This window comes from Vulpes vulpes, chromosome 5 (assembly GCF_048418805.1).
Source record: "Vulpes vulpes isolate BD-2025 chromosome 5, VulVul3, whole genome shotgun sequence".
Classification (NCBI taxonomy): Eukaryota; Metazoa; Chordata; class Mammalia; order Carnivora; family Canidae; genus Vulpes; species Vulpes vulpes.
Window position 1 is genome coordinate 40,067,483 of NC_132784.1, and position 23,478 is coordinate 40,090,960.

At 35.0% G+C, this 23,478-nt stretch overlaps 1 protein-coding gene across 10 annotated transcripts in view; it reads left to right on the top strand.

Annotated features, from left to right (window-relative positions):
* Positions 1 to 23,478, top strand: part of WDR7 (WD repeat domain 7) — a 350,640-nt gene that overhangs the window by 106,497 nt on the left and 220,665 nt on the right. For 6 of the 10 annotated variants that reach the window (XM_025997662.2, XM_025997661.2, XM_072757949.1 and 3 more), the window contains 3 exons: positions 10,573 to 10,671; positions 13,057 to 13,175; positions 15,051 to 15,174. In XM_025997662.2, coding sequence (XP_025853447.2) covers positions 10,573 to 10,671; positions 13,057 to 13,175; positions 15,051 to 15,174 — 342 coding nt within the window. The remainder of the gene's footprint in view (positions 1 to 10,572; positions 10,672 to 13,056; positions 13,176 to 15,050; positions 15,175 to 23,478) is intronic. The other 4 variants (XM_072757950.1, XM_025997663.2, XM_072757951.1 and 1 more) reach the window with 1 other exon arrangement.

The following is a 23,478-nucleotide window of genomic DNA, read 5'->3' on the forward strand; positions in this document are numbered from 1 at the left end:
TTTTTCCCTGTCTTCCCCTATCATCCTCTGTTCTGCTTTTGAAATTCCATAGATGACTGAGATCATAAGATAATTGTCTTTCTCTGAATTTTAAGAAATTAACTCTCCATTATTCCTTTGCTAAATGTTTATTATCAAAGTCTGTTGAGTTTTAGCATGCTTTTTCTGCATCAAGATGATAATGTAATTTTTCCTTTTACTCTGTTGTGATGTATTATCACCTTATATGTTGTTGAATTTGGTTTAATATTTTTTATTCAGGAAAAAGTTTTCTCTTCTTACTCTTCCTGTTCCTTTTTTTTTTTTTTCCCCTTTGGCTCCATGTCTGACATGGAACCCAGTGCAGGGCTTGAGCTTATAACCCTGAGATCAAGACCTGAGCTGAGATCAAGAGTTAGATGCCTAACTGAACCACCCAAGTGCCCTAGTTTTCCTTCTAATGTATAAAGTGTTAAGATTAAGGAATCTTTTCTCTTTTTATGTTTCAGGTAGAATTTTTATAAGATTGGCATTATTTCTTCCATAAATGTGCAGTGGAATTTGCTGGATTTAGATCTAGAGGTTTCTTTGTAGAAAGTTTTTAAATTATAGGTTTAATCTCTTTCACTGTCATGTGACACTTCAGTTTTTCTGTTTCTTCTTGTGTCAATTTCACTACATAGTACATATTTAGCAATTTTATTCTTTTAAATTTGTCATTTGAAAATATATTATCTTTTAAATTTCTTTAATATCTGTAGTGGTACCACCATTTTTATTCCTTATGTTAATCATTTGTGTCTTCTCTTTATATTTTCTTGATCAGTCTCATCAGGGGCTTATGAATATTATTAGTTATTTTAATGAATCCTTTGTGGCTTTCTATCCTTTCTAGTGCATATTTTTTCCTATTTCACTGAAGTCTCCTCCTGTGTTTTTTTGGAGTTAATAAGCTATTTATTTTTAACTCTCTAAGATGGATGGTTGCTTGCCAGTTTTTAGCCCTTCTTCCTTTGAAGTATATGTCCAAAATATGTTATCTGTGAATAAAGACAGTTTTTCTTCTTTTCAGTCAGTTTCCATTTTATTTTTCTTACCTTATTGCACAGGTAAGGAGTTAGAGAATAATGTTGAATTGAAGAAGTTAGAGCAGACATCCTTGCTTCATTCTCAATCCATGGGATAAAGCATCCAGTCTTTATTAAGTATGATGTTAGCTGTAGGTTTTTCTTAGGAGATGGATGTTAAGAGAGTTACCCTGTATTCCTAGTTTGCTGAGATTTTTTTTTTTTACTATGAATGGATGTTAGATATTGTCAGATAATTTTTCTGCATCTGTTGAAATTAGTTGATGATTTTTCTCCTTTATTTTCTTAAGACAAAATACATGAACTTTTGAATTTTAAAACAATCTTGAGATCCTAGAGTAGACCACACTTTGTCATGTTGAATTTATTCTTCTTATAGATTATTGAATGTAATTTGCTAAAATTTGTTAAGAGTTTATGTTTTGTTTATGAAGGATTTTGGTCTACAGTTTTCATATCTGTTAATGTTATTTGTTCAGTTTTGGTAACAGAATAGTGCTGGTCTCACAGGAGTTAGGATGTTATCCTGTTTTTGTTTTTTGTTTTTTTAAAAATATTTTCTGGAAAGGTTTGTGTAGAATTGATATTATTCCTTATTGATCTAATTCACTAGTGAAAGTATATGGGTGTGGAATTTTCTTTATGGGAAGGGTTTTAACTACAAATTTAGATGTTTTAATAGATACAGGGTTATTTAGCTGTTTTATTATTACATCTTGGGTGAATTTTGGAAGTTTGTGTCAAAGTTATTGGCAAAAAGTTTAATATTCTCTTTTCTTTTAATATCATGTCTGTAGGATTTGAAATGGTATCCCTTCTCTCATTTCTTTTATTTAGTTTGTGATTTTTCTTTTCTCCTGAGTAGTCTGGCAATGATTGTGGATGTAATTATTCCTCCCTGCATTTTTATTAGTTTTTTTTTATTAAAGATTTTATTTATTCATGAGAGACAGAGAAAGAGAGAGGCAGAGACACAAGAAGGCTCCATGCAGGAAGCCTGATGTGGGACTCGATCCCAGGTCTCCAGGATCATGCCCTAGGATGAAGGCAGCACTAAACCACTGGGCCACGGGGGCTGCCCTTTTTATTAGTTTTTGCTTCATGTGTTATAAAATTCTCCTACTAGGTACATAAACCTTTAGAATTGTTATTTCTTACTGATTTTTTAAAATTTTTGTCATTTGAAATGACTTCTTATATTTGATAATATCTTTTGCTTTGAAAGTCTACTTTGTTGGGGCATCTGGGTAGCTCAGTGGTTGAGAATCTGCCTTTGGTTTGGGTCATAGTCCCAGGGTCCTGGGATCGAGTCTCACATCAGGCTTTTTATGGGGAGCCTGGTTCTCCCTCTGCCTGTGTCTGCCTCTCTCTCTCTGTGTGTCTCTCATGAATAAATAAATATTTTTTAGAAAAAAAAATCTATTTTGTTTATAATAATATAGCCATTTCGGCATTTTTGGTTATTGTTATTAGCATGATATATATTTTCCTGTCTTCTTTTTACCCATTTTGGGTCTTTATATTTTAAGTGTGTTTCTTATAGGTAATATGGCCTGCTTTTTTACTGTAGTATTTAAACCATTTACATTTAATATGGTTGTTGACATGGTTATGTTTGAATCTCTCAGTCTCCCAATATTCTCTTTTCCTCTCTTCTCTCTTTAGTGAACTCAAATTATACATATTTGCCACTTGCAGTTGTTTCATAGAACACTGGTGCTTTATTTTTGGAATTTTTTTCCCTCTCTGTGTTTTCATTAGGTAGTTTATGTTGCCATGTCTTCAAGTTCATTCATCTTTTCCTGGAAATATCCAATCTGCTATTAAGCCCAACCAGTATATTTTTCATCTCACACATAATGATTTACATGTCTACAGTTTTGATTTGGGTCTTTTTTATTTCCTCATTGTCTCTATGTAACTTTTTTCAATATATGAGTTACAGTTATAAAAGCTGTTTTAGGGGATCCCTGGATGGCTCAGCGGTTTAGTGCCTGCCTTTGGCCCAAGGCATGGTCCTGGAGTCTAGGGATCAAGTCCCACATTGGGCTCCCTGCATGGAACCTGTTTCTCTCTCTGCCTATGTCTCTGCCTTTCTCTCTCTCTCTGTCTCTCATGAATAAATAACTAAAATCTTTAAAAAAAACAAACTGTTTTAATACCCTTATTTGATAATTTTGACATCTGTCAGTTTGGGGTTGATTTTTAGTTGATTTCTTCCCCTTCATTATGGACTGTGCTTTCCTACTTTTTTTGCATGCCTGGTGATCATTGTTAAATGGCAGATATTTGAATTTTACCTGGTTGGGTACTAAAGATCTGAAGATTTTTATATTATTGTAAATCTTTTTTTTTTTTTCTTTAAAGCTATATTCTGGATGCAGTTAAGATGCTTGGAAACAGTTTGATATTTTCTGGTCTTGCTTCTATGATTTGTTTGGTGAGTTTGGAGTCATGCTCTGTCTAAGGCTAATTTCCCATTACTGAGCCAGACCTTCCTGAGTACTCTGTCTAGTGTCCCATGAATTATGAATTTTCCAGTCTGGCTAGTGGGGGCAACATGGTCTCTGGCCCTTAATACTTTCCTCACACACCTGAACTGATCAGTGCTCTGAATATTCAAGGGGAATGTCTGAAGAACTTTGATCTTTTTTCTGTCCTATGGATTCTTTCTGCTCTGCTTCCTAAAACTCTCAGCTCTGTCTTCTCAACTCAGGGAAACTGTGGGGGCTCTTCCTTAATCCCCCTTGCTGTATTTTGGTCTAAAAACTCCCACCAAACAATAAACTGGGGCAATCATATTGCTGTTTGTGTGCCAACTCCTGACTCTCAGTTCAGCATCATTTGATGTCCAGTGGCTTGAAACCATTGTTTTATGTGCTTAGGTGGTGGTGGGGGAGTTGTTTTAGATGGGATTATGAATCTGTTTTGTATTACTCCATCTTGGCCAGAAGTGGAAGTTCCTCTCTCTTTACTTTTAAAAAATGTTCTAAATATACTATTACTTCATAAATTAAAAATTCTTTATGTTGTATAGAGTTTCAATATTTTTAGAGCCATTACTAAAGAGAGAAACAAACAGCCTCACAAGAGTAAGAGACTTGTTTAAAATATGGTTAGTTGTGGTGGTATGATTAGGCTACAACAGCACCTTTTAACTCTAGATCTGTGCTTTTTCTACAATAAGATGTATATATGTCCTAAATCTGCTGAAAATACCTTCCAGCTTATATAATACAAAATCAATGGCAGGGCATACTCTCCTCCATTTAGTTAGTTGATAGTTTCATTTAAGATCAGTTCCTGGGATGCCTGGGTGGCTCAGCGGTTGAGCATCTGCCTTCAGCTCAGGGCGTGATCCCAGGGTCCTGGGATCGAGTGCCACATTGGGCTCCCTGCGTGGAGCCTGCTTCTCCCTCTGCCTGTGTCTCTACCTCTCTCTTTCTCTCTCTTTCTGTGTCTCTCATGAATAAATAAAATAAAATCTTAAAAAAAAAAAGATCAGTTACTGTTAGAGATATTATTTGTTGTCATCATCATTACCATCTTCATTATCATTCTGTATAGTTGATGTTTCTTCTCGGATTACATTTTTCTCCCTCTGTAATCTTAGCAGATAGAAGTGATCCACTATAATTGGTGACATTGCCATGATGCACTGTGTACTTCACCACCATTATGATATTGAATTTACTCACCTGGTCAAGTCTGAGGATGTTACAGTTAGAATGCTTTAACATTGCTCCTCTCCTAAAACATCATGTTTTGAGAGCAGTGAAGAAGGCACTGAGGATTGAGTCTTTTCCAGTGCATTTATTTAAGGCAGTAGAGTTAGGAATTTTCATTTGAAATAGCACAGCTGCTTATCTTTTAAAGTAAGTAGAAGTTAGCAGTCTGTAGTGAGAGTTACGTGGTAAAATACTATAGGATGGCATCATGAAACCCACTTTGTATTTGAATATTGAAAATATGGAATAATTACCTCTTTAACAATTATTTGTTAAGCCTTTTTTCCCCTCTAAACAACTCTAGTTAGGACATTAGAAAGATTAGTCTGATGTATACTTTCTTGAGTAGTTTACTTATATCTAGCAGATAACTCATGAACATAAACAACTGGTTTAGGGTAAGAAATGGGTAAGAGAATGGACAAAAGCTCTGAGTTCTCTGATTACACTTCAGTGGTTAGGATATTATATTTTTGTCCTTCTGCTCTGACTTCTCTTATATTGGTTTCCTTGTAAACATTTTCCTCTTATGCTTTCTTTTCCTGACTCCCACTGCAGTGCACATTGACTCACAATCCGTTTTTCAAGCTGGACTGCAAACATGAATATGCTCCTTTTCGATAAACTGTCACTTATATGTTGGCTAATACTTGTTCAGCTGCAAAATAATCTATATGGAGTAAAGACTTTAGCTGGGGATTGGACCTTTCATAGACATTTGGGTCTAAGAATAAAGATAATATAGATAGTTCAGATAACATAATTTCTCATACACATTATCAGGGTATTTCATTGGAAAATAATTTCTTCACAAGAGCTTAATTTTGTCTAGCAGTGGACTTGTTAACGCAGTGTTTGCCAATAATTAACATTTATGACAGTCATGTACTTTTTGATAGACAGTTTTTACTTATTAAATACATGATTGTGTACTTTATAAAACATCTCACTTGAGAAAGAGATCAGAAATATTAAATGAGTTTTTGTTCATGGTTATACAGCCCTAAATCCGCCCATAGCTGTAGGCTTTTTTACATTCTGAGATACCATACTTTTCTTGATCAATTCAGTAATGTTATGGCATAAGCCTTTGGTCTATGTCTCTAGTGCTCTCTTGACCCTATATCTATGTTATGCATCTTTACTCAGTGGTAGGTTTGGAAACCAGTCTCAGCAATTTAAATATATAAGGTTATGTTACAGTATTTGCTATTTGATTTTTCAGAAATGGATTTAGAAGTAGGAGGTAGTCATTATTAAATTAAGAGTTTAATCAATTAACTAATCAGTAGTTTCTCACCATCCTTTTCCAGGGTCTATAGCAAGAAATATGGAGTACATATATCAGGTCAATGGATGGACCTCAAAACTCCTTAAAATTTTGTGTTTGAACTTTTATGCCTTTTTAAAAAATTGGCTTATGACTTTGGTCTTTGGAAGCTCAAAGGGCAAGCATTTGTTCTATTCTGTTTTATTCACTGATTTAGCACAAGTTCTTAGAACAGTAGCTGATCTATAGAATACACTCAGTAAATATTTGGTTGAATGAATCTATAGATACCTTCTTTTATGCTTCTAGTGTTAATACGTCAGTAAGTAGGTGCTGAGTCTATAAGGCTGACAAAACAGTTCTCTGCCTTCAAGGAGTTTATGTCTAGTGGAATAGATCCAGAGGAGTGCAGTTTATAATATTTTAATTAATTATTTGTTTTTCCTACCAGACTCAGTAACTGAAAGCAGCATCTTTGTCTGGTCTTTACTACGTTTTATATACTTAGCCCAGCATCTGGCACATAGTAGGTGCTTATTGTTAATTAAATGAAATAGAAAATTGTAATAGCCTTCAAATGTCTAATTCAAGTTAGTATGTTATCACTTTATCTTTCACTATAATAAACTCTTCCCCCATGGTACTTGGCTCATTTATTTATTTTAGATGTTAGTAATGAAGGAGACCTTTTACAGAAGCAAGATTTAAAAATTTTTTAATTTTAATATTTGGACTCTAGCTAGAGTTATAGGCCAAGGTAAAATTCTCATTGCATCTCAACTTATTCCAATTCTGATCTGGAGGGTAAATAGTTACTGTATTTTTCAAACATTATTAGCATTTTTGTATTTTGCCTTAATGTATGTCCATCAGAATGCCATCTTGGGCTGTTAATTCATTCTGCTTCAGAGTAAGTCCTTATCCTTTCTATTTCCTGGAACCTTATTACTTCCCTATTGCCCTTCGACATTTTGTGCTCTTCCTTCATAGCATTTTAAGGATATCCTTTTTCCTTAGAATGTTTGATTAATGATTTATCCTAATGCTTAATGTTGACTTAAAAGATGACGAGAATGCTCATCTCCCCAAGACATGACAGTATAGACATAAAGTTTATAAAAAGGCAGACGTTGCTCTCTAAGATCTCTATACTGAATGGCAGACCTAGTGTGGAATGCCTCCTCTGTCTTCCCCTCTTGAAGCTTTGTGATTATCCTGTAATGCTTCAGATAAAATGATTCATTATTAAATAATTTTATTTATTTACTAGTGTTAAGCTTTGGAAAAACTTCTTTAAGCGTTACATTTGGTTTTACAGAAAGTTTTCTAGATTTTCATTATTCCCTTCTGAAAAATGTATTGAAAAGGCTGTTTGTGTTCATGTACCAGGAGGCTAATGAAGTTTAGACCAATAACTTGCTACCTAAAGTACGTTCACTTTCTGTGCTTTATATATTTTTCATGTCAAAATGGCAGTAGGGAGCAATGGAGTTCAGAATCACATTTCAAATGAAGACTGAAAGAGACCTATTAAAAAACTGAAAACCATGGATGTTGTAACATTGAATGCTAAATATATGCTATTTAGGGGGAGGCCAGAGCAGATATGTGCAGGTATATGTTGTCACACAGGTTCGTTTGTCTTTGTTTTTTCATGTGATAGTAAGTACTTGAAGAGACTCTTAGCTGCAAAGTTTACTTTTCTAGGTAAAATAATAGAACTTGTGCCACGTTTGTCATCACTTGAAGCTATGCTGAGACTTTTGCCCTTATGTTTTACTAATCCTTAATAAGATAAGCCAATTGATAATTGACATTGCAGCTTTTTTGTTTTAAGAACCAAATGCTCACTTATGCTTTATGATGTAAATTTTTTAATATTCAATGCTACATGTGGCTTCTTTCAGGTTTATTGTCATTAAGTCTTGAGCTTTTTGATTTGGAAGTAGTACTTTTTAAATTTCTTTTGCTGATTTCTCTATATGTGGAAAGTTTTAAAAGCTCAATGAGAGTTTAATTTGAATATTCTCAGTTAATTATAAATGTAGTTCTAGGGACGCCTGGGGGGCTCAGCGGTTTAGCGCCTGCCTTCGGCCCAGGGTGTGATCCTGGAGACCCGGGATCGACCTGGAGACCTGGGATCGAGTCCCACATCAGGCTCCCTGCATGGAGCCTGCTTCTCCCTCTGCCTGTGTCTCTGCCTCTCTCTTTGTGTCTCTCATGAATAAATAAATAAAATCTTAAAAAAAAAAAAAAAGTAGTTCCAGATTCTCCCATCTCAGCTGTGAGGTAGTCTGAATGAAGTATTTTTTGGTGGTGATGCCAAGATTTTTAAAGCATAGTAAATCTGATTCCTTGATCTTATAGTAGTCTTGATTTTTTTTCTCGCAGAACTTATTAAAGGAAAATGTAAAATTTTTTTTTTAAGATTTTATTTATTCATGAGGGACAGAGAGAGAGAGAGAGACAGGCAGAGAGAGAAGCAGGCTCCATGTAGGGAGCCTGATTCAGGACTCGATCCCGGAACTCCAGGATCACGCCCTGGGTTGAAGGCAGGCACCAAACTGCTGAGCCACCCAAGGATCCCTAAATAGTTTTTTTTTCTTATTTAAACAGGACTCCAAAACAGAGACTGTTTATTTCTTTCATTAAAAATAAGTTTACGTATTTTGAACATTATTATATTAAGACCTATTACGCTTATTCTAACAGTTCTTTTAGTAGCATTTCTAGTTTCTTTTGTGCTTGTGACTCACAGAAGATGGAGTTTAATCCCACTACTTACTTGACCTGTAGGGTAATGATTACTCAGTCCTGAACTTTTATTCATTTGTATTGAATTTCCTCACCTTTCACTCTACTGTTCTCTCATCGAAGAGTAAAATCAGATACAGGTACCACAGCCTTTTCAGTAATTTCAATAATAGTAATTTCTCCTTTTTTTTTTTTTTTTAAAGTGAAATTACAGAAAAGTTCCAGTTCTTGGAAACCACCAGAGGAACTTTATGAACAATTTTGTTGGCATGAAAGCTAAAACCTGAAAATTTACTCTGTGCCATCCAGGCTTACCAACTTTTTTTGCATGAGGAAGTGAATATTTTATAGGCCATAATAACTGAATTTGTAATTAAAGATGATTTTTAAAATAAATTTATTTAGTGGAACTTAAAAATATTTGAGATTTCTTTCCAAGATTACAGTAGAATTCCTGTTTCTTAGGAAATGTGCAGTTAAGAAAAGCTCTGTTTCTTTCATAAACATAATATTATAAAATCATTGTAATTTTATAAGGAACAAAAAACAGATCTGAGATAATAAAAGCAATTATAATTTCCCAGATGAGACTTTCATGTGTGCAAAGATGTGCTTCTTAGAGTTTATGGAGTTGGATTTTCTATTTTTTATTGCTGTTCATGTACTTCTTTTAGTTCTACTGTTTACTGCCTCACACGTGCCTGATTGACATTATGATGCATTCGTGTGGAAATTATGAAAAGTTGTTTTCATGCAGCTGTCCTGTAGTTACAAAGGAACTTCACTGCATGAAAAACAAACATATCATTCAGTGGACAATGCTTAATCTGTTCAGGAGCCCAAACCTATTGCTGTTCAATGACAGAAGAAAGGAGAGGGATTAATTTGAAGATGCTTGTGCATGACATATGGTAATTTCTCCATAGGAAGGAAGTGTCAAATGGTGACCTCTAAATCTTAACATTGACCTCCAGTTGTAGAATGTGTGTGCCATACGGTCTTTTTGGCTTTTCATATGATAATTTAAGCCGAAACATTTTCCTGGTAACGTAACTTTTTTGGGGGTGGGGTGGAGTTGTTGCATATATTTTATGAGGATTAGAACATTCACAATAATTTTATAATATAAATACTGGTATCATAAAAGTACTTTTTTAAATTTCTAAGAAAGAAGCTATGTTAAGGTTCTTCTCACTTAAGTTTATTTTATACTTTATAAGTTGACAGATTTTAAATTGTGTTTTTATAAAACAAGTATGGAAAATTGAAATGATCTCAGTGGATGTTGGTCTGAGATATTAAAAAATAATTTACACATAAGATTAGGAAATAAATTATTAGAAAAACGTAATTGGCAATATGAAGACCAATATAAAGTTTTCAGTATATGATACATTTTAAAAACTGAATTACATTTTGCTAATTCTTAATATGTCATTCTTTCCTTATAGCCTTCCTTGTTTTAGAACTGTTTTCTGTATTGGTACATCGATAAATTAGATTATTAAATATATTTTGGTTTTAAGAGGAATTTGAACTACACGGTGATTGCTGTTCAGTAAAATTTATCATTTCTCTGCTGTAATCCTCAATGATCATGATCATGCCCTTTTGATTAAAACATCATTTTTCAGTTCTCCATTTACTATATTTTGCCAACTTTGTTTTTCATTCTTCACTAATACTGAGCTTTTTTTCAGAAGCTGCTGTACCTCAATTCTCTTCTCTTTATTTCTTCTGTTTTCTCTGCAAGTTCCTGCTCCTGTCATTTCCGCTCGGTCTGATGCTGATCACTCTGGCTCTGACTCTGCTTCTACTCCTGCTTTACATACCTGTTTCTTAGTAAATGAAGGTATTCTCTCTCAACTTTCTAACAACTCCCTTTCAATCTGTGCTTTATTCTGATATGACATGTTCTTTTTATCCAATTTATACATTTATCTGCTTTGATATATATGAGATCCTAAATTTTCCATTTTTAAACTTTATTTGCTAATATCAATGATAAGGGCCTGTTATGAAAATGGAATGCTACTCCTAGCTGGTATAAACTGTTCCTTGTAATCTAGAATGTCATTAAAGAAGTGCAAAGAGGATACTCTTTGATGTGAAGTAGGTATTAAAAGGTGGGTTGGTTTTCATAATGATATTTGCCATGTGATCTCTGGTGTCAGAACTAATGAATCTGTTTTATATGTATCATTACTCTGAGATTAGGGGGAGATCTGAGGGGTCCCTTTACATTATCATTTGAAAAGTCTTCAGAATGTTGATTAGCACCAGTGATTATAGACTGAGAGGAATTCACCTGTTTATTCTCCTTACTATTTCTGTTTTTGGATGAGGCAAAAATCTATTTTTTCAGTTTTTAAGATGTAGTTAGGCTATCATATTATCCCTATGGAATTACACTAGTTGAAAGTATTTTTGGAACTCTGAAAATATGAATGGAATCCACAAATCTTTTTTCCCCAAGAGCCATTATATGATTATTCCGCCTGGAAGCCTAATGTGAGCTCTGCATTATATCCACTGTCTTCATTGTGGGTTCCGTCTTCACCAGTATGTATAATATAAAAAAGGAAGAAATTTACAGAATTTAAAATGTAATCAGATTGATTCTGACTCTTCACTAAAAAGCAGTATTACCAGTCCATTCAAAAAGAAAGAATGGTACAGTATCTGTAAAGTACAGAACCCATGTTTGGAAAGAAAATGTGGGAGCATGAAAGTATAGCTCATTTTTTGTTTGGTTTCCCTGTCATAGACAGATACTAAGGTTAATATACTAAGACTGAACATTATAATTAGGGACAAATTTGTTAAGCTACTGTGAAAGATAGGAATTTGTTAGTTAAAAAAAGGCTGTTGACTTTGGCCCATGGTGAGAATCATCATCCTATTAAAATTCAGCTCATAAATACATTTCATACTTTTAAGAGATGTTAAAGCACTTTAAGAAATTACTAGGTTGTAATTTTCATTTATATATATTTGTGTGTGTATAAGTATATATGTATATATATCCTCTATATAAGTATATATATCCTCTATTGAAAATAAATTGAAATCTAAAATGTGTTTGCTCATACCTTAATTATGTAATTATATATTCTCATTTGATGAGAATTTCCTTACTGAAAGGATGAATCTTTAGATAGGTGGCTTGTCTTTCACTCATTCTCTTTTTTTTTCTTTTGATCTCAATAATTATTTTGAATTTTATGGTAGGGTTTTTGTTGTTTTAGAAGGTTGCAGTTTAGATTATTTCAGGACAGTGATTTGTTAAAATTCTGTGATCACAGATAACTCAATCTTGTATATAATAGTAGATAATTGGAATTTTTTTTTGCATTCATCCTTATTATTTGTCTTTAAGTGTTGTCCCCAGAAGGTAATGGTAATTATTGTGGATTAATAGTGGCTTCATACATGATTTGGAAAGAGTGAGGCATTTATTGTGCTTATATTTTTCTGACACCTTTAAATGTCAGGGTTGAAATGATTATTATCTGAATACAGTTATTTTTAGATATTGCAATGGCTTGCAGTTTGTTTTCTTCACATAATCAAATTCCATACTATGGATTAGAATTTTGGAAAAAATAACTTTTATTCCCATAGATTTAAAGTTAATGGTACTGAAGATTTTGTAAATTTTGGATTATCTGGTTTTTATTTTATGAAATGTCTGCATTTATTTTTCCTCTCAAAGGTGATGTTATGTTTCTTAGTTATGATTGCGATTAAATATCTGATTCATTTTGTAAGAAAAGAGATCAATAAGTATTAATGAAAGGCTCTGTGACAGACAAGGGAAGACCTGTCTGTTGACTGACAAAGGTGGTCATACACAGATGGCCAGACCTGAAGTGACAGGAGCTTATCTTTGGATATCTGTGTGAATGCCCTTTTAACTGGTTTCAAGTCTATAACTCTAATGCATGTTTATTTCTGTGTTCTCACCCCTGAGTATGTTTTATTTTAGAGGGATTATTTAGAAATATGTTTTCCCTGTAGACTTTGTATATACTTCATGTGAAAGTTTATTTAAGACTTTAAAAGAGTTCTTTATGAGTACCAGTTACATGATTTAGAGATGAAATACATCTGATAGAATTATTTGTATAAAATATCTAATGGAAATCATTTGGTTTTTAATATATTTAAAGAAAAATCTTTGAATTAGGAAATGCCAAAATGTTTAAAGTATTTGTAATATGTTACATTTCAACAGGATGGAGTCAGTTAGCTGCTATGCATTGTGTTATGCTGCCAGACCTGCTGGGATTAGACAAATTTAGGCCTCCACTTCTAGAGATGCTGGCTCGGAGATGGCAAGATCGATGCTTGGAGGTAATATTAATGTGATATGGATAAAAAACAAAAACATGAAAGCAATAGGCAAGTGTAAATTTGAAACGAAATAGTTAATGTTTATCTAATTTTTTTCACCTGTTTGTATGTCATAGAAAATATGGATTCATGATTTTTTTTCACTTTATATACTGAACAGTAATGTTCCAGCTGCATATTTGCTTACTTTTTAATCTGGTGAGTATCTGACCTAAGGTTTCATATACTCTATGGGACTATTTCTTTGAGTATTGGTTTCTGTATAGATTGTTCTATATAGATTAACATACATGCATGTTCACATACACACACCCACTTTCTCCAAAATAACACACTGAGGTATAATCACATCAATCAAATTCTAAGTGAATAGCCATTGTCCAATGGAAGATACTGTGTTATAATAAGAGAAAGTCTTTAGAATTCAAAGAGACCCGGGTTTAAATATCATTTCTGCCAATTATTAACTTTGTGACCCTGGGCAATTTACTTAACCTGTTTGAAGCTCATTTGTAAAGTGGGGATAATAATATATTCCTCATGGGATTGCTGTCAGGATCAAATCAGATAATGCAAGTAAAAGAGTACAGAGCCTGACACATGGTAGGAGCTCAATAAATGGTAGCTATTATTTTGTGTTAATGGACTTATGCTATATTAGACGTTGCTTGGAGTATAATATCACCAGGGACTTGGAAATGTTTTACAGATAGAGATTTCCTTTATTATGGCATTTGACCTATCTAGCTATAGCAGTTTGTATCATTCAAGATTTTAAATTTATCAAATATAAATATTTCCCTCATCCTGTTTCCCTTCCTTCAACTCTAAATGGAATTGTAGCATACTAAAATTTTCATGGTTTTGCATTGAATTGTATTTGAATTCACTTCAATAGTCAGTTATAATTAAAAACAATTTTCATTCAAACTCATATCAGGCATTGCTGAGTTCCTTTTCAATGATAAAGAGTTAATAAATTGATAACACCACTTGACAATTAACTAACTTCTTTGACCCCATGCTTGTGGTAATTTGCTAAAATAAAATTCCACAAAAACTGCAAAATAAACGTGTGCTGCATTGAAAGACAAACTGAAGTGATGTAACTTTGAAAACTGTTTTCTTTCTATAGAACTAATGCCATTACACAGGAATATATTTTGCCTATTTGTTTTCAAACAAATTGTTTAAATGTGTCTTAGGTATTGTGCAGATTTATACATAATGTTTGTGCAAATACCTATTTAGTATATAAAGAAATTCACTGGATAAGGTTTTTTCAGGCTAAAAGAGAAGACAAATAAAACAGTTCTAACAGTGACTTCTAACAGTAACAATTATATGGAAATTTTATTTTTATTTATTTTTAAGATTTTATTTATTTATTCATGAGAGATAGAGAGGCAGAGGCAGAGGCACAGGCGAGGGAGAAGCAGGCTCCATGGGGGGAGCCTGATGTGGGACTCCATCCTGGGACTCTGGGATCACGCCCTGAGCCGAAGGCAGACTCTCAACTGCTGAGCCACAAAGGCGTCCCATATGTGAAAATTTTAAAGTGAAAATTAAAGTGCAAGAATATTAAAAGCTTTGGAAAATAAAGTTTTAAACCCAACACTGCATAAATCTACAAACATAATTTTGTCTATTAGTGTTAAAATTTTCAGTGAGATCATTCATTAAAATGTCTTTGATTTTGCTCACAGCTGGTTTATTCGGTACTTAATTCATTACTTGGTTTGTAGTGTTTCTCCTGTAAATAAATGTGGCTTGTATATTTTCTAATTTTATTTTATGATGAACTTTCTAGTTTTTAAACACCTCACCAACTGATCTGCTTTCTGTTTTTTTGATTTGGATCCGTTTCCTTCTCAGGTTAGGGAAGCCGCACAGGCCCTGCTTCTAGCTGAATTGAGAAGAATTGAGCAGGCTGGGAGGAAAGAAGCCATCGATGCCTGGGCCCCTTATTTACCACAGTATATGGACCATGTCATATCACGTAAGTGTTCTCTACAGAGCTTTCCATGCTTATATACAAAAGTTTTAAAACTCCCAGATACGCTTGCTGCTACTTCTCAACAAAAGTGAGTCACTTGAAGTGAAGATAAAGGATGCCTGGGTGGCTCATTCATTTAAGCGTCTGCCTTTGACTCAGGTCATGATCTCAGGGTTCTGGGATAGAGCCCTTCCTGGGGCTCCCTGCTCAGTGGGGAGTCTGCTTCTCCCTCTCCTGCTGCCCCTGCCCTCACTTGTCTCATGCTCTGTCAAGTAAATAAATAAAATCTTAAAAAAAAATTAAAGTGAAAATAAGGGAATCCTTGAATTCTTTGCATTCATTTTCCAAATCTATATGGTTTGGAATTTGGTTCAAAAAAATATATCTAGGGCAGCCCTGGTGGCTCAGCGGTTTAGTGCCGCCTTCAGCCCGGAGGGGGGGGGGGGGTGGGTGTGATCCTGGAGACCTGGGATCGAGTCCCATGCCAGGTTCCCTGCATGGAGCCTGCTTCTCCCTCTGCCTGTGTCTCTGCCTCTCTGTCCTTCTGTGTGTCTTGTGAATAAATACATAAATAAATAATCTTAAAGAAAATAAAAAATAAAAAAAATATCTAAATACTCTCTGATGGACTGACCCCTTATAAAATTAATCCTCAATAAAAAAAATCTTACAATGTTTAACAGTAGCATTTGTCTTTTTGGCATGATTATGCTTGTGGATGCCAACTTGTAGACCGTGATCTGATGATGGGCAAGTGTAGTATAAAGCAGATAATTTCCATGTTGAAGTTAGAATTCTGGATCCTTAAGTGGTAAATATTTGGTAGAGTTAGAACAGTGTACTATTGGAAAAGAAAATTAGCAAGGTTTTGATGGACAGATCTTTCAAAAGAATATAATTTGAATGGATTGGGAAAGGCTTGAGAAAATTTTTTGAAGTGCTTGAGGTTTTTTTACAGAATCAAACTTTAGTGATCCTGCTGCTAGGTTAGATGGTCATTAAAGAGAATTTGTATTATGCTATTGTAGTTTTTTCTTTTTAGAAAAATATACTTCATCCCCAATTCATTTGATTATTCTTCTAACAAAGAATTCAGAATTCAAGTTTTAAACTGTTTTATTGAGTATATGGTAAAATCAATTTTACTTTTTAAGTTAAATTCTCAATGAAACTTAAAACTTTTTACTATTGAAAATTTGGTCTAGATTTTAGATGGATTCATTTTATTTTATTTTTTTAAAGATTTATTTATTTATTTATTTATTTATTCAGAGAGAGAGAGAGAGAAAGAGAGGCAGAGACACAGGCAGAGGAAGAAGCAGGCTCCATGCAGGGAGCCCGACAAGGGACTCGATCCCAGGTCTCCAGGATCACACCCCAGGCTGCAGGCGGCGCTAAACTGCTGCGCCACCGGGCTGCCCTAGATGGATTCGTTTTATTTTATTTATTTTTTAAAAAAATTTTTTTTTAAATTTTTATTTATTTATGATAGTCACAGAGAGATAGAGAGAGAGGCAGAGACACAGGCAGAGGGAGAAGCAGGCTCCATGCACCGGGAACCCGACGTGGGATTCGATCCCGGGTCTCCAGGATCGCGCCCTGGGCCAAAGGCAGGCGCCAAACCGCTGCGCCACCCAGGGATCCCGATGGATTCGTTTTAAATGATTTTTGCCAATAGCAAATTCCTGGTAAGAAGATACTATACATGTCAAGACAATACATGATTATACAATAAGGATATGAAAACAAGATTCAGAACGGACTATAATTGTTATACCTGGTATCAGTCTCCCAAGTGTTTGTCAGTGGTGACTCTAGTGGTTGTTTTTAGGTGTATATGACCTTGGACACTCAATGTTTCTCAGCTTCACTTTATCACAGATGAAATAAATATGGTAGACTGTAGGGTTATTCTGACTTTGGAATAAGGTAATTTTTGGTAAGCACATGGAACAATGCCTAGGCTGTGGTAAGCACTTTATATTAAATACATTCATAATCTGTAAAAATGCGAATATGGGTTTTACATATAACCATAGCGTCACACATTAACAACTCTAATTAAAATTCTTTACTCTGTGTAGGTTACAGAATTTCCTGAGATAATACTGATTTTTATTTGCTTACTGGGAGTTTTTCCATTTTAATAAAAGGAAATTTAAAAACCAGAGTCTTTAAACATATGGACTCTGAAAGGTATTAGGCTTAAAGTTCTTAAATGTGCATAGGTTTTAATATCTTCTACAATTTAAAAAAAATGCTTGAAGGCATAATACTAGGATGAAGAAAGCTTTGCTTTTGAGATTTGAAGAACCTTGAACCGTGCTATTTAGTCACTTGTGGCTCTTAGCTTCATAATATTCTGAAAAACAGAATTAGCTCATCAGTTCATCATAACCTTATTGAATAAAGGATACTCTCAATTTAAGGACAAACTATGAGTAAAATACTGTAGACTAGATTGAAGGTGAAACAATAGCAAATCATTAGAGATCCTTTAGAAAGGACAACGCTGCTATGAAAGTATAAGAAACTGTTTCAGGACACTGTTATTTAAAATGGACCACAGTGGGAAAGTGGACTGAAGTAGAATAAGTAGCTTAGAAGTTACTACAGAGGGGATGTAGGACCCAGGCCTGAATGTAGATAGAGTGGAATGAAAGGTGTTTCTCAGGCTTGATTATAGATTACATGTAAAAGCTTTAGGAAAACACCAAAGATGTGTACAGCATTGTATTCTTGACAGTTTGGAAAGAAAGGAATCATCAGCAATGGTGGTGAATGCCGTTTTATTTGATTTCTTCCTGGAAAGAAGGGAATGAGTTAGCTACAAGTTAAAGGTGTAATGTGGTCTCAGATTACTCCCTGAAGCAATGATGAAAATGCATATGTTGCTAGATGAGAGGTCTATTAGAGGGCCCAGAGAGGATACAGTATAAGTAAAATAATGACAATACCTACCATTAATTGAACACTCTCTCTGTCAGGCTTGGTCTGTGTTATTTCATTAAGCCACTGCAATAAGCCTGTAAAGTAGGCACTAGTGTCACTACCCTCTCCCCTTTTCCCCCCAGATGAGTTAGTTGAGGCCAAGAGAGATTAAAGAACTTTCTTAAGGTCCCCTCAATTACTAAGTGACTGTCAGACTACAACACTTATTTTCTTAACCACCATTTATTCCGTCTTGCTTCCTCCAGCATACTTAGATCTTAAAATGGTGTTGGGGGTAGAGGAATGCGTAGATATTTAGCTAATCCTGTTTTCACACAATGTCATTTCTTTGCCGTATTAAATTTAACAACAATACGTTGGAGCAGAAATGTGTAACTGTAAGAAAATTACTCTTGTAAGAAAATGCTTCTTGTCATTGTTTATTTTTTTTTAATATTTTATTTATTTATTCATGAGAGACAGAGAGAGGGGCAGAGAGATACGCACAGAGAGAAGCGGGCTCCATTCAGGGAGCCCGATGTGGGACTCAATCCTGGGACTCCAAGATCCCGCCCTGGGGCGAAGGCAGAGGCTCAACCTCTGAGCCACCCAGGCATCCCCTCTTGTCATTATTTAAATAAAGATGAACTAGGTTGTTCTTGGGTCAGATTTAAACCTTTCTATTTGTATAACATAATGTCCCTGGCATTTAGTTATAGTATCTTGGAGTACCTTATAAATTAACTGGATGTTGGCTTACTTAAAATTTTAATCTTATCACTTCCTGTTACTGTATTTTAGTGAAAGAATAAACATCCATCTACACGTAACTAAAAGAGCTTACACTAAGAACTCTTTCTATAGTATGTTAATCTATCCTGGAACTTTTACATTGCCTGAGTAAAATTAGTTTTAGTTTGCTTTACTGAGAGCTTTCTGCTTTAATAAAAGAATGTCAAACTGAAGGAGTAAGGATTCTGAATGTGTGAAAGGAGAAGAAAGCATACAACAAATAAGAAATGACCACATAGGGCTATTGAACAGATTTGCTGTCCAAAGGGATCAAAAGGTTATGGAGCCAGCTGGTGGACAGCCCACACCTGCCATAACGTGCTTGTAGTGGAATCGCTTCTACCATGGTCATTAAATGTTTGAAGAGATGATTATCGTAGCAAGTTAACAGCATAAAACGTTCTCTTAGGAACTTAAAACCCATTTTCAGCATAGGAATCTTCCTAGTAAATTAGGTAAAATATTAAGCACTATGTTAAATACACCATTCATCAGATATTTTCTAACAATTTAATCCGCCTAAACATTTAAACATGTGCAGTAATTGCCTAAGCAATATTGACAGCTCCTAAGTTACGACTGAGCTTGATCTAAGAGTCCCTTTGTTAGATATTTGTCTGAGACTCAGAAAATGCTTTTGCTTGAGGAGCAAAATGCCCTCCTAGGCTGATGGGGTGTGATAGCCCTTCATCTTAGGGATCTGGAACCTGAGGTTTAAAGTACCTTCCTCTGACTTCACAGCCAGTAGGTGAGCTGGGGCTAGGATGATGACTCAAGTCAACTGATCCTACTGACTGGGGTCTTCTGGAATTTTATTTAGATAATTATGTAATAAAAGCCTTTTGTAGGTTTGTCTGAGAGCCTAAGGAAAACAATGGCCCAGAAGCCAGGTTGTCTTTCTTAGTACTGTAAAGAGCAGTCCTGAGTAAAATAAAGGAGAAGCTTCCTGTACAGCATCCGGCACGGCGTATTATACGCGTAGTGAATGTTGGCTAGCTGTCCCCTTGCCTTTGCTGTGCTGGTATCTGCAGTTTTGTTCTCCTTATTTTCACTGCCTCAGAGTTCACTTAAATTTATATTGCTCAGAGATTCTGGCAGTAGACCAGAAATCACTAGGGAGGAAAAAGGAGCAATAGTCTGCCTTAACTGAAAAGCCAGTTCACAAATTTTCATAAAAACCAAGTCCTCTTGGAGTGATATGAGAACTTTGCTTCAGGTAATGGAGTTCTGTCCCAGAACATGTTAGAAAAACATTTTATCCCTACAAATGCAGGTCGTATGTAAACTTTTGATGCCTAATTTCTGATAGAAAATTTGAGGATAGATGCATTGTGATTCTTACTGTAATGGTAACAGGACTGGAATTATAAATATTCCATACATTCTTATGATAGTGACTTATATAAATAGTGTAAATGTTTTCTGAGTTACCGTCTTTCTCATGTATTTATAATTACTTTTATGTTACAAAATACTTTTTAGAAATTCTGTGGACTATTTTTACCAAGGAAGGGTTAATTTTATTTTGTGAAATGTGTTATAATTCAGATGAAAATGAAATGTTTAAGTTGTCTCAGATTTATTTTGAAGGGAAGATGTTTTGTAGAACCGACTTATATATTTCTTTTTGTGACATTCTACATGTAGCATTTTGATAATTGACTTTTTTATGAGGTCAAGCTCCTGCTAGTTTATGAAATATACCCGTGCTTGCCCTTCATTCCAGGCAGTGACTACTCGGAGGTAAATGCTGATGGTTCCTGATTTCGTTTGGCCTGTGATGCAGAGTGACCTTATAGGGCATAAGGTCACAAGCGTAATTATTTCTCGAACGTTGTATTCTGCTTGCGCACTGTGGCTCATCTTCTCCTTTAATTTCAGAAACATTAAACACATAAAAGTTACTACCATTGTATAAATCAAAATCTCTTCTAAAGAGGGTGCTATTGTAATTTTATGCAGTTATGACCAATGTAGTATTAATTTGCAAATTTATCATCTCAGATATTGATAGAAGGATGTGTAACACATCGTGTTTAATATGTATTGATGTCATCAGAAAGAACAATCCTTTGTTCTTATCGAGTCCCTGCCTTTTTAGCTTCCTTTTGTGCTAAGGTTACCAGGGTTAGGCTCGTCTTTTTTATCCCCCTTGGAAACAGAATAGGATTTCTTTGTTCAGTGAAAGACACTCCTAGTAAATGTTTTGGGTTTGACTTTCAACAAGCCACACTGTAGTACCTATTTTAACCTGGAATTGAAGTCACTTTTTGATGATTATAAGGTAGTGGTCATTCTGAGCACAAATATGGACGGACCAACAATATACAAGAAGGTAAGATGGAACTATATATTATAGAGGTAGTGGATAAGTCTCTTGTAGCTAGTAAAAATTTAAATATTAATGCCTTCTGTGTTAGGCAGATATTTTCAGGGTTTGCTGGGCAAAGGATGGGGAAAGGCTAGGAATGGTGTTTGCTAAATATGATTTAAGTGAGTCCCCCCCCACCCCCCATAAGGCCTTAAATGACACAGAATTCCTTCCTTCTTTCTTTTGTATATATGCCTCCGTTATTTGGAACTCTCTAACAGCTTTCTCAGGGATTATTTCCTAGATAACTGAGTGTTTAAAAGTTACTAAATGCTTGGATTTCTGAAAAATGTTAACCCTTCCTGTTGAAATATTTCAAAAATATCTCTGGCTTTTTAAACATCTCCTCGATAGCCAGTTGCTGTTTTGGTCCATGCTGTAAAATTACCATCATTTGCTTATTGAAGAGAGCAGACCTGTTTATCTAAACATAAAAGGGCCCAGACTGAAATGCCTCTCGTTTCTTATTTTTAAAAGATAACTTTCCTTCTTCCTCTTTTTATTGTCTAGGAATTGTTACCAGTTTTTGCTGGTGGGCTGTTGTGTCTCACCCCTAGGAGCTTCTGCCCCTGGTTTCTAATTTATTGTTATCAGTGTTCTGGGAGTGTGGACGCCAGGCAGCCAAACTTATTGGAGTTAAATATAAAATAAGAGTAAATTGGCTAAGAATAAGAGCTCTCTGATGGGAAACAAATCCCTGAGCTTTAGTGTAAGCACTTTGTGGTGTTTCTCTTGGCTCCTCACATTGTGCTTACTTTCTCAGGTCTTTTGTTGCATTCTGGGTGTATCTTTCTTTTTCAGAAGAAATATTCTAATTAAATTTGGGGAAAGAAAGGGAAAATCATTTGGTTGCTCACAAAGAACAAAGAATTCTAAAATAGTCCTTGTGTAATTAATGCCTACTTTGCGCATCCACTGAAATGAAAGGATGATGTTTCCTCAGAAATATCTGTGGTTGTTACCTTGTCATGGTCACAGAGCCGGTTGGAAGTGATTGTGCATTGTCATTAAGAAGGGAAAGTATTAAATTATGACTAAGTGATCTATAGAAAAAGTACTTGATGTTCTGTGGAAATTTTTGTATTGAGAGGCAGAAGGGTTTGTCCTAAGACAAACTATTATGCAAAGTGCACTATATCTATGCGTATCTGTTTGCAGTGTTAAGTCGAGACCTAAGGGATTTGTTTCTCTTTTTTCTTCTAGAGTGTCAGAGCTATGGGGCTTAAGTGTAAGCACTCTAAACTCATCATGTATTTAACAGCACAAAACTGTTTGTACTTATCTATATTTGGCTACTAACCTAATAGAAAACAAAATTTCTTCTTAGTAACAACTATTTCAAGGAAAATCCTTTAGTTCCATGTGACTTGAGTTCTTGGAGGTGATATGTAATATCCTTACAATTCTCCTTAAATCCTTACAAGTCTTGGAAATTAGAGTAGTAAAATGGCAAATTAAAAATGAAAGCATTACTGGATCAATTGGCTATTTGGACTTTACCTCTAAGTAAACAGAACTCTGTTATCAGGTAATGCCGTAGGTTAGGAACTCCACAGGATTAAGGAACTTTATGCTGCTAGGAAAGTCCTCTGTATGCTAATGTAGCCAGCAACCTGGTTTCCAGTTATCACTGGGAGCCCCAGGACAGCCTCCAGCCTGTGGAACAAAGCCAGAGTGAGTGTAAGGAAATTGAGTTAATTTCTTCCTTGCATAAATAACAGTGAGGAATTGGGGGTTTGCATTAAGTGTGGCACTCCTTGCCCTCTTCTTTGCCTCATCCCACTGGCCGCTGTAGAAAAGCTTCTGGAGCCCAAAGGATTTGCAATAATTTTTGGTCATTTTCTCACACCCCTTTCTTTCTTTTTCTCTCTCACGAGTCTGTCTCCTCCTCCTCCTCCCTTCAGTGTGGAAATTGGTTACCTCTCCTGGAGTTGCAGTTGGTAGCAAGACCCCTAGGAGGCATGGCTGACTTTCTTTGGGGTATTTGTGCACTCACTACCTGCTTTAAGGAGTCAAAGGCTCTTAAGCCTATGAAGACTACTTTATAAAAGAAAAACTCATTGAACCTGTGACACACTGTTAAAAAAAAGATGGTGTTCAAATTGAAATGCCTGATATACCTTTAGCTGAGTTTCTAGTGGCCTTTGCTATAATAAATGACCTAATATTAGTTGCTGTGAAGAGTATGATATTGATTTGTGCCATTAGTCTCT